At 40.3% G+C, this 15,636-nt stretch overlaps 1 protein-coding gene across 4 annotated transcripts in view; it reads left to right on the plus strand.

Moving 5' to 3' along the window:
* Positions 1 to 15,636, plus strand: part of TTC28 (tetratricopeptide repeat domain 28) — a 599,164-nt gene that overhangs the window by 173,518 nt on the left and 410,010 nt on the right. The window contains exon 1 of one of the 4 annotated variants that reach the window (XM_065904569.1): positions 3,198 to 3,952. The exons of the other annotated variants lie outside the window; for them this stretch is intronic. Coding sequence (XP_065760641.1) covers positions 3,926 to 3,952 — 27 coding nt within the window. The 5' untranslated portion in view covers positions 3,198 to 3,925. Of the gene's footprint in view, positions 1 to 3,197; positions 3,953 to 15,636 lie in introns of those variants that run through there. 4 annotated transcript variants of the gene reach the window in all.

Genomic DNA, 15,636 nt, shown 5'->3' on the forward strand with positions numbered 1-15,636 from the left:
CCCTCAGAAAACCACCCCATAGATTAGGGACTGCGAAGTTCTCTTAATTTACATGTGGGAAAGTGAAACCTTGAGTAGTTAAATCCACAGTCACAAATTATGACTTGCAGATGGAATTTAGACCTACAGGCATGTTTTGTTTGGCCTGTTAGGATGCTTTAAAACTTTTGAGCAAACAGTTAAAATCAGGAAAATTTTAGCTTCTCATGAAAATTTAGAGCATCTGGCACCGTTGGACTGATATTCCTGTATGACATCAATTGACTAGTGTTACGTTGTAACTCCTTCTTTTTCATGATTTATCTTTCTCCGGATTTATAATCCTTACAATTCCCTCTTATCTTATACCGGTTTCATTTATTCATGTCACCTGCCTTGCCCTTCTGAAAATTTTTGTTGTATAGCAAATCAGAGGCAGAGTGAAAAATAGAAACTTTTATTCTGACTCCTAAGTAATTGTAGGTTCCTGCCTCCATTACTCAGGTGTTGGTTTATAAGCCCTGGATTCTAATCCTTCCATTACCATTGACTTGCCCCGTGGCATTGAAAAGGTCAGTTAACTCCTGTGATTTCAGTTTTGATATCTGTTGAATGATCGTTATAAACATTTTAACTATGCACATAATTTAAAAATCTAAAGGTTTATGTACAAAGCAGCCTCATAAAGTCATAGTTAATATTTTGTTAGATTGCTTAAAAATGTTGCTTCAGTGTGCCTCTTGACCATTGTTAATATGTTTAATGCCCTGCGTCCTACAGGATAAAGTCCAAATTTCTTTGCTTTACATTCTTCCCTACCATTTGGTTCCAATGTACCTTGCCAAAGTATCTTTTACTTTATATGGAATGGAATGGAATTTCATTCATTCATCATTCAATCTCTACCCTCCCTTCATTCTTTTTTCCCATAAATATCGAGCACCTCTGCTGTGCCAGGCAGTATGCTGGCCCCTGAGGATTACAGAGGTGAACAAGAAACATTCTGCCTCTAACATTCTCATACTTAAGCTTTCATTTTAGGCAGATCGATATATTTTGTGTCTTGACTACATCTTACATAGGTTTGCCTCCTTTGCTCACACTATTTTCTTTTGTTATTTCATTCCACAAATATTTATTGACTGTTGTATCAGGCACTGTTCACTGAGTGTTGATTTTATAACAAAGTTCCTGCTCCATTGTAACATATTCTTGGGGATATAAGACATTAAATAAATAAACTCTTAATATATGCCATAAGGCCTATGAGGTAACTGTAAGGCCCAAGGAAGAGAGACGGTAACAGTATGTGGGTCATAGTGCTAGTATTTTAGAAGGGGTGATGAAAGACAGCTTTTCTAATATGGTATTTGAACTAAAGGAACTGAGGGTGAGATCCAAGAAGGTATTTGGGGGACGAGTGATTCAGGAAGAGGGTGCTTGATATATTCAGGGGACAGTGAGGTGGCCAGTATGGCAGGGTCTGAGAAAGTCAGTGGGAGAAGGGGTAGGAGATGAGTTCTGTGATTCTGAAGAGCACTACTGCCTGTGGTAAGGACCTTGGCTTTTGGCTCTAGAATGAGTTGTATCTCCTCTGAGTTTCTATTTCAGATTCCTTTGTTACACCTTCCTTGGCCATCCCTGTTTACAGTGGTTTCTTCTTCTGTCTCTTGGAATGTTATAAACCACGTAACTCATTTGTTAAACTGACCAAGGCAAATGTCTGGTTGTCTTCTTATAGGTCTTCAGCTCTGTCCTGACTTCTTTTAACTTCTTCTAGTGTAGGGATTTAGTTTTATACCTTTCTATCCTTTATGATGTTTTGCACCCAGTTGAGACTTAATATATGTTTGTTTTGTGAGGCTCTGACCTCAGATATCAGTAGTAGGAATTTGAAAACAATGTCTAAGAAAGAAGTGAAAGGACTTGGTGATAAATTAGACATAGGAATGATGTTAATTAAAGTTTTAGTTTGGGATCCTGGAAGAATAACAGTGCTATGGACAGATACAGGAAGGTTGGGAAGAGAAACTGATTTGGGGGAAGATGAATGAATTTGGTTTGGAGTTTATTGAACTTCCGTGTTAGTAAGATATCCATGTTAAGCTGTGAAGAATGATTTGGATATGTTAGAACATACACAGAGGATTGGTGTTATTTGTGACTCCAGCCTGCAGTATGTAATTTTAAGAGCAGGGACAGCCTCTTACTCATATTTCTAGTGTCTGGAACAGGGGCTGGCAAATAATAGGTGCTTACATCATAGGCACTTAGTAGTTTTATTGAGCAGAGCAGTAAGGCTGATGTGTACCTACGATGCAGATTATGGCTTAAGAACTAGTGCTTATTCCTTCAGCTATAATTGCTGATATTATTATTTTTAAAAGATAATGATTTCACCATCAGATTTCAGACTCAGGCTTAGAAAAAAAGACACAAAAGTAATTTGTTTTAGTTAACTGTTTTGGGTATTTTAATGACATTTGTATCTGATATTGTTAGTGTCCAGTCTGCTTATAATCATCTCCATCAGTCAATCCTGCCAATGCATTATATTATAGAACTCTGAGAGTAATACATTAAACGTGGTTGGAACAATAGAGTGATGGTACATCAGTTGTTTTTATTATGTACATCAGTTAGTATTCTAGTAGCTTACAGTACCCATTAATTCCCATCTATCAAAGTAGCCTCATAGTAATAAGAATTACTAGACATGTTGGATGACAAATAATAGAATTACATTGTATTTTGTATTTGGAGATGTATCTCTTTAAGTAGGATGGAATCATTTTACAGATGCTGCATGAAACTTAATCTTGATAGCAATAATAAAATCAATGCTAAATTTAGAGAAGCAGAGTCTACTTTTGATTAAAATTTTAATCTTGTCAGATACCTTAAATCTTTTTCCTTCAAGTCACACTTTTAGATTATATAGCCCTTTGGTCTAGAAACTTTTTCTGTTTCATTTTTCCTCTTGATATAACTCACAAATCAAGATCTTTTGAAATGGTCTCCTGCTTCTGTAGATCTCTTCTGACTCTGAGTCCTTGGGAGCTGTGAGGTGCCTCTGAAAATGTGTGCGTTACTTTTTGCTTTGGAGCAGATGTCGTGGCACTAAGACCCAGAAACCATTTGCTCTGTGTGGCTGGAGCTGGGCAGGCTGTGCTCGCGCTGAAGGGAAGGAAGTCATTAGTGCAGACTGAGCTGTGGAGTTGGGTTCTTGCAGGATTTCCTTCCAGCCTTTCCCCACTAAGGTTCTTGGGAATTAAAAAAAAAAAAAATCTAAACACACAAACCAAGTTTTCCTATTTACAGTGTTAAGGGAAGGTAGACATTTCGGGAAGGGTAGATCCTTTCCCCAAGTTATCCAAGAAGGAAGAGAAAACAGCGTAAAGAAGCTCTGATTACAGATCTTTGGAATTTTCTTTGCTAAATTTTACAAACGAGAAATACACTCAGAATTTTGGGAATTGCTCCAGGCTGCGCGTGAGGGTTTGATTGCTTGTCTAATCTTTTTTTGAGAAGAGGAGAATTCGTCAAAAGGGGTTTGGATGGCAGGAACCCGACTGGGTTTCTGCAGCAGCTTGCATCCTCTGGCTCTTCTCTGAGGGAGGGTCTCTGCGCCGCAGGCTTGGAGACCCCCTGCTGCAGCCTCCTTTTGCGGGCGCCGGCCTGAGGGGAAAATGCTCCGCTCTGGCTGGAGTATTCTGGTTGCTGCTGGGACTTCCTAGCCCCGTGGGGAGCGTGTTCCTGGTTTGGGGATACTTCACTGAACTGCAGGCGAAAAGACTGGACTCTCTGGGCTCTTTCCCTTCGCGGTGAATATGGGAAAGAATTAGGGGGTGGGAGGCAGGCAGCATGACTTGGAGTCGCCGCTGCCCAGCATCTGCCCCCAGCCCCCAGCCAGCATCTTGATGTTCCACATATCGGCTGTACAAATATGATGAAATGGCAGCCCCGGAAGAAGGTAAGTGTCCCAGAGTGGGGACGGGGCCCTGATGCCCGACCCAGGGAGGGGCGACAGGGGGCGGCTGCCCTCGGGTCCCTCCACCCTTTCCATAGTTTGCTGGACGGGCAGGTCCAAATAGCTCTGTCCCTTTGGGACTCAGGCCAGTTCCTTAGGGACGAGTTACCAAGTCTGATCTTCGTCCACTGCCCTCTTAAGTTTTTCCTTCTTGGTATGCCCAGACTCTCAGGGGTGACAGCTAAGAAACATCCCTTTGCTTTAGAAGCCCGGTGGAGCTAGCAACACAGTTAGCTTTGCCGGAGCCAGCCAAGAGCTGCCAGGGTGTAAGAACTCGGTGGCGCCTCCTCTGCGGGGAGCCATTTGGGGTTGTGTTCCCGACACACTCCAGTGTCCTCGCAGGTGGGTGTTGTAGCACCTACTTCCCCAAGGGGTTAATAGGCTCTGAGCCGCTGGCAGCTGCTTCCCCAGGGCCCCGCTGGGGGGCGAGCATCCCCAGCACAACCGCCCAGCTGCTGGTTCCAGGGCAGCGGGGCCGCGGGGCCTCCAGCCTGAGCGCCTGGGGCCGGCCGGCTGGGCCTTCTGCCCGCGGGGCTCCAGGCGGCCGCGTGGGCCAGCGCGAGTGAACACGCCAGCCATTGTCACGGGCGCGTGTCTGTGCGTGGCAGCCTGCACGGGTGTGTGTGCATCGATCGTGGGGAAGAGGGGGAGGGGGCACTTTGCTTTTTGCGAGATTATTTCCTAATATGGCTCCTTTGTTGAGAACTCAAGAAAAAAAAAAAAAAATCCAGTGGTTCTATCAAAATAAATTGCTATTGGTCCCAGAAATAACGTTTCTAAATGTGGGACTGGTCGCTACCCCAGGACGTTCAGGGGGAAAGACAGCTTTCTTCAAGTTGTTGGCGGCTGTAGCTTTGGCTAGGGCTCCCTTTTGCTAACTTGTCTGACTGGTGCTGTTAGGTGAACGCAGTGGTTCATTGCATAGCAGGACTCCTCCCCCCCCCCCCCCCAAATGCCTAATTTGGCCTGGTTTTTATTGACATTCTTCTGAGGGAAAACATAGTGAACTGAATGTGCAGTGCGCCTCCCCAGCCATGACCTGTCTCTGTTAGCAGCCGCCTGGTGTTTTACTTGAACTAGCTAAACTGACTCTTTCTTTGTGGCATGATGTGTGATACCATGTTTTACATCAGAGCTGAAATAGAAATTGTGTGAAATGCATGAGAAGATATTGTGCATTTGTTTTATTGCTAGAAAATCTAACAAACACTGCTTCAATATAGCCTGGTGAATTGAAAGGTTTTCTTTGATATCTAATTTGCTATCTGAAACGAAGTCATTTCTACCTCATCCTGAAGTCAGAATCTCTCATATATTAGTTCTTATCATAGAGCTTCTTTCAGTGAGATTGGTTTCATGTATTTTAGATAAGAGATCCATGCATCTTCCCCCCCCACCCCCGACCTATAAAAATCAGAGTTAGGGTGAGGAAAACCCGTTCGTAGAAGAAGCGATATAATCAACCAATTTAAACAGATGCTGTGCATTCCTAGAGCCCTCCCCTCAATTTCTTCTGTATTTGTAAATTGTATATTTATGAGTACTTTTAAGATGTCTGCAAAATATACATTCATAAATGTCTGTTTTTTCTATTTTACCCAGTACGCAGTAACTCGTGGTTGTGTCTGTGGAAACCCCTCTGGGTACTGGTATTGCTTGAACCACGGAAGTATTATTCTTGGCAGTCAGGTGGATTTCTGGACTCTGGAAGATTCTGTTTCAAGTGTTAGGATTCACTCTGAAGTATTTACTCACTCTGTGATACTTAAATTGCTATACCAGAAGGTTGCGTTTATTCACTGCATTCATAATCCCAAATCGTCATGTTATAAGGATCCAGATAAAATTCTACAGAGTTATGGAAGATTAAAAAATAAGTTGAGCTATCAAATACTGTGTGATTATTTGGAGGTGGCTGGAGAACAGTTCTTGTTGCTTCTTCTACATTCGAAACGGAAGCTTCCTTGAAAGAATATTCAACTCCTAGAGGGCACAAATAAGTCTTTACAAAGATTATGTTTATTTTTTACACTTGCAAGAATACTCACATGATCAAATCATTGCCATGGTTTCTGGCTGGGTATGCCAACACATTTGTAGTGGTACAGTCACGTGCCGTGTGTTTTGTCAAGCTGTTTCATAAAAACCATTTATGCTACAAATGAAAAGTGATACTACATTGAAGTGATTCAGCAAAGCTAGAAGATCGTCGGTAGAATACTGGCCCCGGCAGCGTTGGGTGTAGCCGGGGCTCGTGCCTGGGACTGATGGGTAGCTTGCTGTCACGGTGCCCTGTCGGCCACTACCAGTGCTGGCTTGCGTCAATTCTGGTCTCACCATAAGACCATGGCCATAGGTTCTGGGTTTCTTTGTTTCTAACTGAGCATGCAGCTGGGGTATATGGTTGAAAGGGAGCTCTTTACTCTTCTTTCCTCTGCTTATTTGCTGGGTTTAAGTAAATACTAAAATTCAAGATGTGAGTATTCAATTAGGGTCTTCTACGTTTTTTCACAAAGAAACCACCAGAACGTGATTAATCATGTTCTGCGCTCAGGACCAGTGAGGGGCTTAGTTAGCCTAGCTTTGCTCCCTCACTTCTGGATACTACCACCAAGATGCTCTTCTTCCTTCCCCTTCTTGAAGAAACAGTGATTTATCTACCTCTGAATTCCTGAAGCATTTAAAATCTATGCTCTTTTAGATAGATTGTGCTTTACTGATAGTAAACCGCCCCTCCCCCCACCTTTAAAAAATCAGCCTCTCAATTGTGCTTGAAGCTCCTTGAGTTTAGGAACAATACTTCACACCTCTTTTTTTGGTGCCAAGGATAATATAGTTGCTCAGTAGATATTTATTTGATGTAAAAGTAAATAAGAAATATTGCTTTGTAAAACTTGTATCTGTTTTTAGGGTGGTATGATCTTTAATAAAGTTCAAAATATTTTATTTGGCTCATAGGTATTAGACTGTAGTGGATTATTGAAGAAAACAACAATATTTTGACACTCACTTCTCACCATTCATAGACAATATCAGGGAGGGGACAGCCACACTTTCCACATAGGTTCCATAGCAGTCATTGTTAAGATGCACGGTCAGGCTCTGTGGACTAGGCTCGGATCCAGGGTCACGATTCTTTTATTAACATAATCTTATTGGCCTGGCAGAATCTGTTTTCCCCTTAAGAGGCGATCATGCAGCACATTATTTTTATCTTGTATTTGCAGAAATGATAGTAATTAAAATGTTCATCTCGTAGGAACATGTTTGTTTACAATTCTGAAGTGATTTTTGCTTTTTAAAAATCCAAGGATTAGTATCAGATAACACTGTGTAAATAAGACTGCAGTCAAAACCTTCAGGAAAGCTGCTACTGATTGGATTTTTTCATTGCTTATCTAATGTTATTTTACTGTTCACACATAATAAAAGATCATTAATAGGAATATGTCACATAAGCTACATTAATTATGTCATTTGAGAATCATATGATGTATTTATCTTATTATACTTGTCACATTAATATAATGTGAATCTGGCTTCTTAAGTGATTTCTCTGATAGGGCTTCATTTAAAAAGCTTATTTCAAAGCTCACTTATAAGGATTGCATCCTATAAATTTGTGTCTTGAAATAGCTTATTCCTTTTGCCAAAAAAAGTGTATTTCATATCCCTGCACTTTTTCTATGATAAAGTATTTTGTTTTTAGAAAGCTCAGTTTCAAATTTTAATACAACTATACTAAATTTTACTTAGTTATCTGCCTAAATGCTGTGCTAGTTGATATTATCATGTTCATTTTGGACCACAGTTTGTTTATAGTATAAAATTAAACTTAAAAATAAGCATTGTGACCAAAGTAGTTTTAAAGAGAAGTCTTAGAAATTTCATGATAAAGGTCTTTCTGCAGATCTATTCTATACATCATTCCTGGATCAGTGCAACCTAGAAACCTAGGTTTTGGTTCTGGCAGTTCCCATGACTTGTGTCCTTGGGTGTGTCGTTTAATCTTTCAGGTCTGACTCCTCACTGTTAGAGTCAAATGCCTCATTGTCACTTGCGGGAGCTATTGCAAATGACATCCTAATGATTTTTCTTTTTCTTATCTCTTTTTTCCTCTGATTTTCCCTTCTTTCTTCTTCTAGAGTAATTATTTAAAGAAACACATGTACTATTCCCCTCCTTAACATTCTACGATGCCTCTCTTTTGTCTAGTTGTTGTTGTTCACTTGCTCAGTTGTGTGTGACTCTTTGGAACCCCATGGACTGCAGCATGCCCGGCTTCCCTGTCCTCTATTGTCTCCTAGAGTTTGCTCAAACTCATTTCCATTGAGTTGTGATGATATATAACCGTCTTATCCTCTGTCGCCCCCTTCTCCTGGCCTCAATCTTTCATGGCATTAGGGTCTTTTCCAGTGAGATGGCTTTTCACATCAGGTGGCCAAAGTATTGGAGCTTTGGCTTCAGCATCAGTCCGTCCAATGAATATTCAGGACTGATTTCCTTTAGGATGGACTGGTTTGATCTCCTTGCTGTCCAAGGAACTCTCAAGTCTTCTCCAGCACCGCAGTTCGAAAGCATCAGTTCTTCAATGCTCTTAATGGTCCAACTCTCACATCTGTATATGACTACTGGAAAAACTATAGGGACTTTGACTGTAGGGACCTTTGTTGGCAAAGTTATGTCTCTGCTTTTTAATATTCTCTCTAGGTTGGTTATAACTTTTCTTGCAAGGAGGAAGCGTCTATTAATTTCATGGCTGCAATCACCATCTGCAGTGATTTTGGAGCCCAAGAAAATAAAACCTGCCACTGTTTCCATTTTCTCCCCATCTGTTTGCCATGAAATGATGGGACCAGATGCCATGATCTTAGTTTTTTAAATGTTGAGATTTAAGCCAGCTTTTTCACTTTTCTCTTTCACTTTCATCAAGAAGCTCTTTGGTTCCTCTTCGCTTTCTGCCATAAGGGTAGTATCATCTGCATACCTGGCAATCTTGATTCCAGCTTGTGAGTTGTCCATCCTGGTATTTCCCATGATGTACTCTGCATAGCAGTTAAATAAGCAGGGTGACAATATATAGCCTTGACATATTCTTTTCTCAATTTTGAACCAGCCTGTTGTTCCATGACAGATTTTAACTGTCACTTCTTGACCCGCATACAGGTTTCTCAGGAGGTAACTGAGGTGGTCTGGTATTCCCATCTGTTTAAGAATTTTCCATAGTTTGTTATGATCCACACAGTCAGAGGCTTAGTCTAGTCAATGAAGCAGAAGTAGATGTTTTTTTGGAATTCCCTTTATTCTTCTATGATCTAGTGAATGTTGGCAATTTGATCTCTGGTTCCTCTGCCTTTTCTAAATCTAGCCCTTATATCTGGAAGTTCTTAGTTCATGTACTGTTGAAGCTTAGCTTGAAGAATTTTGAACATGACCTTGCTAGCATCTGAAATGAGCTCAGTTGTGCAGTAGTTTGAACTTTCTCCAGCATTGCCTTTCTTTGGGATTGGAATGAAAACTGACCGTTTCCAGTCCTGTGGCCACTGCCAAGTTTTCCAAATTTGCTGACGTATTGAGTGCAGCACTTTCGCAGCATCATCTTTTAGGATTTGAAATAGCTCAACTGAATTCCACCACCTCTGCTAGCTTTGTTCGTAGTGATGCTTCCTAAGGCCCACTTGACTTCGCATTCCAGGATGTCTGGCTGTAGGTGAGTGACCACACCATCGTGGTTATCCGGGGCATTAAGACGTTTTTTGTATAATTCTTCAGTGTATTCTTGCCACCTCTTCTTAATCTCTTCTGCTCTGTTAGGTCCATGCTGTTTCTGTCCTTTATTGTGCCCATCTTTGCATGAAAAATGATAACATCTTACAACTGGGTCGCAAGATACCAGTGGAGCAATACCATGGTTGTAAACTACCAGAGTAAATCTTTATTCCCTTCAGCTGGAAGTGTTTTTGATCTTGTAAAACTGGTGGGAAAATGGTCATCAATAGAAAACTACTTCCAGGGACATTGCAGTAGCTGGAAATAGCTGATAGACTTGATAAGAAGTGAAGGAAGTCAGTGATGAGGAAATCTGATCTGGCACCTTTACTGTTCAGGAGCTAGCCAGTAAACATTGCCAGTGTGAGAGGCTACAGAGTTTAATTGGCCCAACTTCAAGAAAAGGCTCCAGCAGCCACCTTCGTTTTGCTCGTCAGTCACAGTGATGACATGCTGTGGAAGACACGGCAGACGCAAGAGAAAGCCCGAGATCCCGGCTGGCCTTGTCAGCCTTAGCTTCCACGGTGAATTCGTTATGTCACTAATAACAATGTATGTCTCAGCTTTAAGACTTTGCTTTTATTGATGTGCTAAAACCATGTAGTTTTATTGAAAGCTATAAAAATTATATCATTTAACTGTCATTTTTGGAATATATATGAAGCTTTTGTCCTGAACTTTCTTATTAGTCTCCCCTTTTAGATTTTTGTAGCTAAGAGGATTATTCTCACATGATCGAGCCTTTAACTATATTCCTTTTTCAACACAGTTTGTTATTCATTCTGTTGGAGTATTTTGTCTTTGTTATTTTGAGTATTCTATCCTTTTAGCATGTATTGTAAGGAAAAACATAAAATTGTATCCTTTGGTTTACACCTTCTGTGTAATAAACTTAGCATTTCTGGAGAAAGTACCTGAGTACCTGAAATAAACTTGATGTCAGTTGTCAGCTTCACATAAGCTTTCTGCTGGTAGATGTCTCTCAGTTTGGACTATGAAAGGCTGAAATTTCTATAGCTTATGTGTGGTTGTGTAAACTAATGTCCATTCATGAATACCCACATTTCCAGCATTACTTACTTTGGGGGAGGTAATAGTTTGGATTTATATCACATTGGGAGACTAAGGCTTGTGGAAACACAGATTTTAGGTAACTTTGAGTTAGAAAGCAGTTACCATTTGGAATAGGGACAAAGTGGAGTTGGGAACGAGGAGGTCATTGTGGAAACTCTTTGTGTTTGGATATATACTCTCCTAAACACACAGATATATGCAGACTTAAACCTTGAAAGATAATAGTGGGGGTAGGGAGGGAAGAAAGCTACAAGGAAATTTTGCTGTGCATCCTGGGATAACATATTCTATAATAAACAACATTTATTAGATTAGAGATTGGGTTTTTCAAAGTTGATAAGTGATTTCTTATTTTGACTGGTCCAGTGTGTAAATAGATGTTCCTTGTTTTATGGAAAGTCAAAATATAATATTTGAACCTGAAAATTGAATGGCAACTTGTTTTATGTAACTGAAAACCTTGAGTATCTATTATATTTATCTGGTTCATTACTTCATTGCTCTGACAATTGTTAAGCATGTTTTATATTTTAAATCCTTATAAATGAACATATGGGAATCCACACACTCGTTTTTAGTATTATGTTAAATCACGATTATCTGTGAAAAACTGAAATGCTTAAGCCCAGATCTATCAGGTAGTTTTGGAAATAAATTTATTTTTGAGGAGTGGAAAGAGAATGTCATAGTGAGTGGTAGTGAGCATTTTTGTGGCCCATGTGTCTTTTGTTATTTAACAATGAGTTTTTCCAACAGTGGGCGAGCTGGAGGAGTAAAAGGCGAATGCAGCCTGCTGTTCTGGTTACCTTGGGTGAGCGCGTTGGGCCGAGGCGGGCGGCACTGCTGATGCTTCACATCTGTCACCTGCAGAACCAGAAATCTGCTTTGGTCCAGTTAGCACTTGCTGGGTTAGGAATGGCGGTGATAAATACTGAAATTAAGACTAAAACAAGTTTGAGGGACTAATTTTGAATTTTAATATTCTGTAGTCACCATCAGTTTAGTTCAGTTCAGTAGCTCAGTCGTGTCCGACCCCACGAACCGCAGCACGCCAGGCCTCCCTGTCATCACCAACTCCTGGAGTTTACTCAAACTCATGTCCATCGAGTTGGTGATGCCATCCAGCCATCTCATCCTCTGTCGTCCCCTTCTCCTCCTGCCCCCAATTCCTCCCAGCATCAGGGTCTTTTCCAATGAGTCAACTCTTCGCATGAGGTGGCCAAAGTATTGGAGTCACCATAGTTTTCATGAAAAATCACTATGCTATTATTTAACTGTGGGGTTCTTGTGAATTTCTTTTTAGCTCAAACTTAATTCATTAACTGCCAGCCCTTGTTAAATTTCAACCATTTTTTAATATGGAATTTTCTAAAATATATAATATATTTTCTATCTTCTTAAACAGAAGGTACTAAGAGTCTCCAGATTACTCAGGATTATTATCACAAGCATGAGTTATGCTACTTTGGCATAATGCAGCACTACTATAGGATAGCTTTTAAGGAATACAGAATAATTTGATCCTATACTGAATGACCCCAGACTGCTTTTTTATTTCTTTTAAAATAATTTTATGACATCTTTGTGCGATTTTTACCTTTCTTTCCATGTTGCCCAAAGTAATGCTGTGGTTATGTGCCTACCTCTTGCAGTTTTAAGTATTTGTTTCCTATCTGTGGTGGGTGAGAAACACAGCTAACTGAGCCTTAACTTGTGACTGAAATTAAGTAGCCTCTGAATGAGGGTTTCTCTTATGAGTATTGAACTTGAGAGTAATGAATTGTGATTTTCTGTTTTCACTACTTTGTGGTTTTTTTTAAATAATTAATTTCTGGTTTTAGGCAGTGTTTGAGATATTTAAGATGATTAATAAATGACCTTTTGGTAAGTGAGAATTTGTTATTCTGTTGAATACTGAGTTAGATACTTTTGAGGATGCTTAGTGACAGGGACTGAAAAACATTTTGAATGATTTGATAAATGCCATGCTTGGCTTCCCTGATAGCTCAGTTGGTTAAGAATCCACCTGCAATGCAGGAGACCCTGGTTTGATTCCTGGGTTGGGAAGATCCTCTGGAGAAGGGATAGGCTAACCACTCCAATATTCTTGGGTTTCTCTTGTGGCTCAGCTGGTAAAGAATCTGCCTGCAATGTGGGAGGCCTGGGTTTGATTCTCGGGTTGGGAAGATCCTCTGAAGAAGGGAAAGGCTACCCACTCCAGTTTTCTGGCCTGGAGAATTCCATGGGCTCTATAGTCCATGGGGTCGCAAAGAGTCGGACATGAACTGAGCCAGTTTCACTTTCATGCTTGTTTTTCGTTTTCTAACTTTGCTTTAGTATCTGGCTTGACATTTTTCCCCCCTCAATAACTTGTTCAATATATACACATAATAATAAACTATTGTAGAGGGAACTAGTATTTAGTAGTTTATGTGAAGTGTAGATTTGCACATCTTAGGGAGTATTGGTGATTACTTAAGAGAAGAAATGACCATGGAATGACCATGGTTTATTTAAATATTAATTACTTAAATGTTAATTAACTAAAACATTATCTGTTTAGTGACGTCAGTTCAGTCGCTCAGTCATGTCTGACTCTTTGCGACCCCATGGACTGCAGCACACCAGGCTTCCCTGTCTATCACCAACTCCCAGAGCTTGCTCAAACTCATATCCATCAATGTGATGATGCCATCCAACCATCTCATTCTCTGTCGTCCCCTTCTCCTCCTGCCTTCAATCTTTCCCAACATTAGGGTCTTTTCCAATGAGTCAGTTCTTTGCATCAGGTGGCCAAAGTATTGGAGTTTCAGCTTCAGCATCAGTCCTTCCAGTGAATATTCAGGACTGATTTTCTTGAGAATTGACTAGTTTGATCTCCTTGCAATCCAATGGACTCTCAACAACTTTCTGTTTTAGCCTAGGCTCTTACTAGTCAGCATTTATAACATGAGACTAAAACATGTTTGGAAATGAAAAGAAGTTTAAGGAGCGTTAAGGTTTACAGAGTAGGAAGTGGAGTGCCACTAAGGTAAGCTGGCTCCATCTTCAGAGGCTGGCTGTACGCCTGGTGCTCCAAGGAGCAGGCCATGTTTACTGGGCTGTGCTGCTTCTACCTCTTCTCTAGGCATTCAGACTCTAGGATGGGGCTTATTTTGTTTAAAAGAAGAAGAGACAGTTATATAGATAGCATATTTGTGAGACACAAGAAATCTATTTGCTTTCAGACATCTTTTCTGTGACTTATTTTCCTAAAATTCTTTTGTGCCAATGCTTTAAAAATTTGTAGTAAAGTGCAAACATGATAACATTTGTTTGCTGTCTGTCAGCTTTGCTGCTCTGTCACCCAGCAAAATATTCAGAAATGAGATCCTTATAAACTCTTGATATAGCTGGTTGGGAGGGATTCATGAAACATCAGGTTCCTGGTCACTGAGAGGCCTGTTTTGAGGTGGAGGATGGGGTCATTTTGAGGGGATCCTGAGTGAAAAAGAAGTAGCATTAAGGGGGTAGCATCCAGAGAGAACAGGAGAAGAAGATGCTGAGAGTGGAAGTGGAGAGAGGTTGTTGACCACAGACTCCATGTACTTTGTAATTTTAAGGTTATGACCAGCTCTAGATGAGAGTAGATGACCCAAAGGACCAAGCATAAGGGAGGAAAAATTAATGATCACTATCAATAAAGACAGGATAACTTACTTGAAAAGTAAAACAGTTTATGTAGGTTTCCACAAATTTGAAATAGACCTCGTTGATAATAAATCATATCAGAATATTCTTGTCGCTTTTCTAATTATTTCTGATGAGAACTGTGGTTCTCAAGAAATTTTAATGAACCATATAAATGTGTTACCATTTATAGTGGTCATGAAACAAACAATTTAGAAGAATTGGGCTATTATGGAACCAGCATTTCTAGTATAAATATAACTGTGAGTAAACTACCTGTAATTTGAACAGAATTCTGTGGCAGTTTTTAAAAGTGAATCCATAATATTGATACAGGTTGCACTCTGTCATTCTGGATTAAGGATGAATGAGAATGTAAAATCCCTAGAGCTAATTTTTAAATTATTATAAATGTATAGAATATACATAGAATATACTTCTCAATGCTGACATTGAGAAGTTGATTAAAATAGTGTAAAATGTGAAGAAAGTGAGTAGGTTTCTTTATTTTTTTGGTTTAAAATTTAAATGTAAAAATTCTTACTTTAACAGATTGACCAGCTCAGGGAGGATCTTAAATTATAAGTTATTGAAAGTGAAAGTCGCTCAGTCGTGTCCAACTCTTTGTGACCACATGGACTCTACAGTCCATGGCATTCCCCAGGCCAGAATACTGACGTGGGTTAACCTTTCCCTTCTCCAGGGGATCTTTCCAACCCAGGGTTCAAACCCAGGTCTCCCGCATTGCAGGCAGATTCTTTACCAACTGAGCCAGAGGGGAAGCCCAAGAATACTACAGTGGGTAGACTATCTCTTCTCCGGCAGATCTTCCCGACCCAGGAATCAACCTGGGGTCTCCTGAATTGTAGGCAGATTCTTTACCAACTGAGCTATTATGTGTATTTATGTATGCAAATATAATTAGCATTTATGCTGGCTAAATATGGGCTTCCCGGGGGTACTAGTGGTAGAGCAGCCACCTGCCAATGCAGGAGATGTAAGAGACTTAGGTTCAATCCTGGGTTGGGAAGATCTCCTGGAGTAGGAAATGGCAACCCACTCCAGTATTCTTGCCAGGAGAATCCCATAGACACAGGAGCCTGGTGAGCTACAGT

This window comes from Muntiacus reevesi, chromosome 13 (genome assembly GCF_963930625.1).
Source record: "Muntiacus reevesi chromosome 13, mMunRee1.1, whole genome shotgun sequence".
Lineage (NCBI taxonomy): Eukaryota > Metazoa > Chordata > Mammalia > Artiodactyla > Cervidae > Muntiacus > Muntiacus reevesi.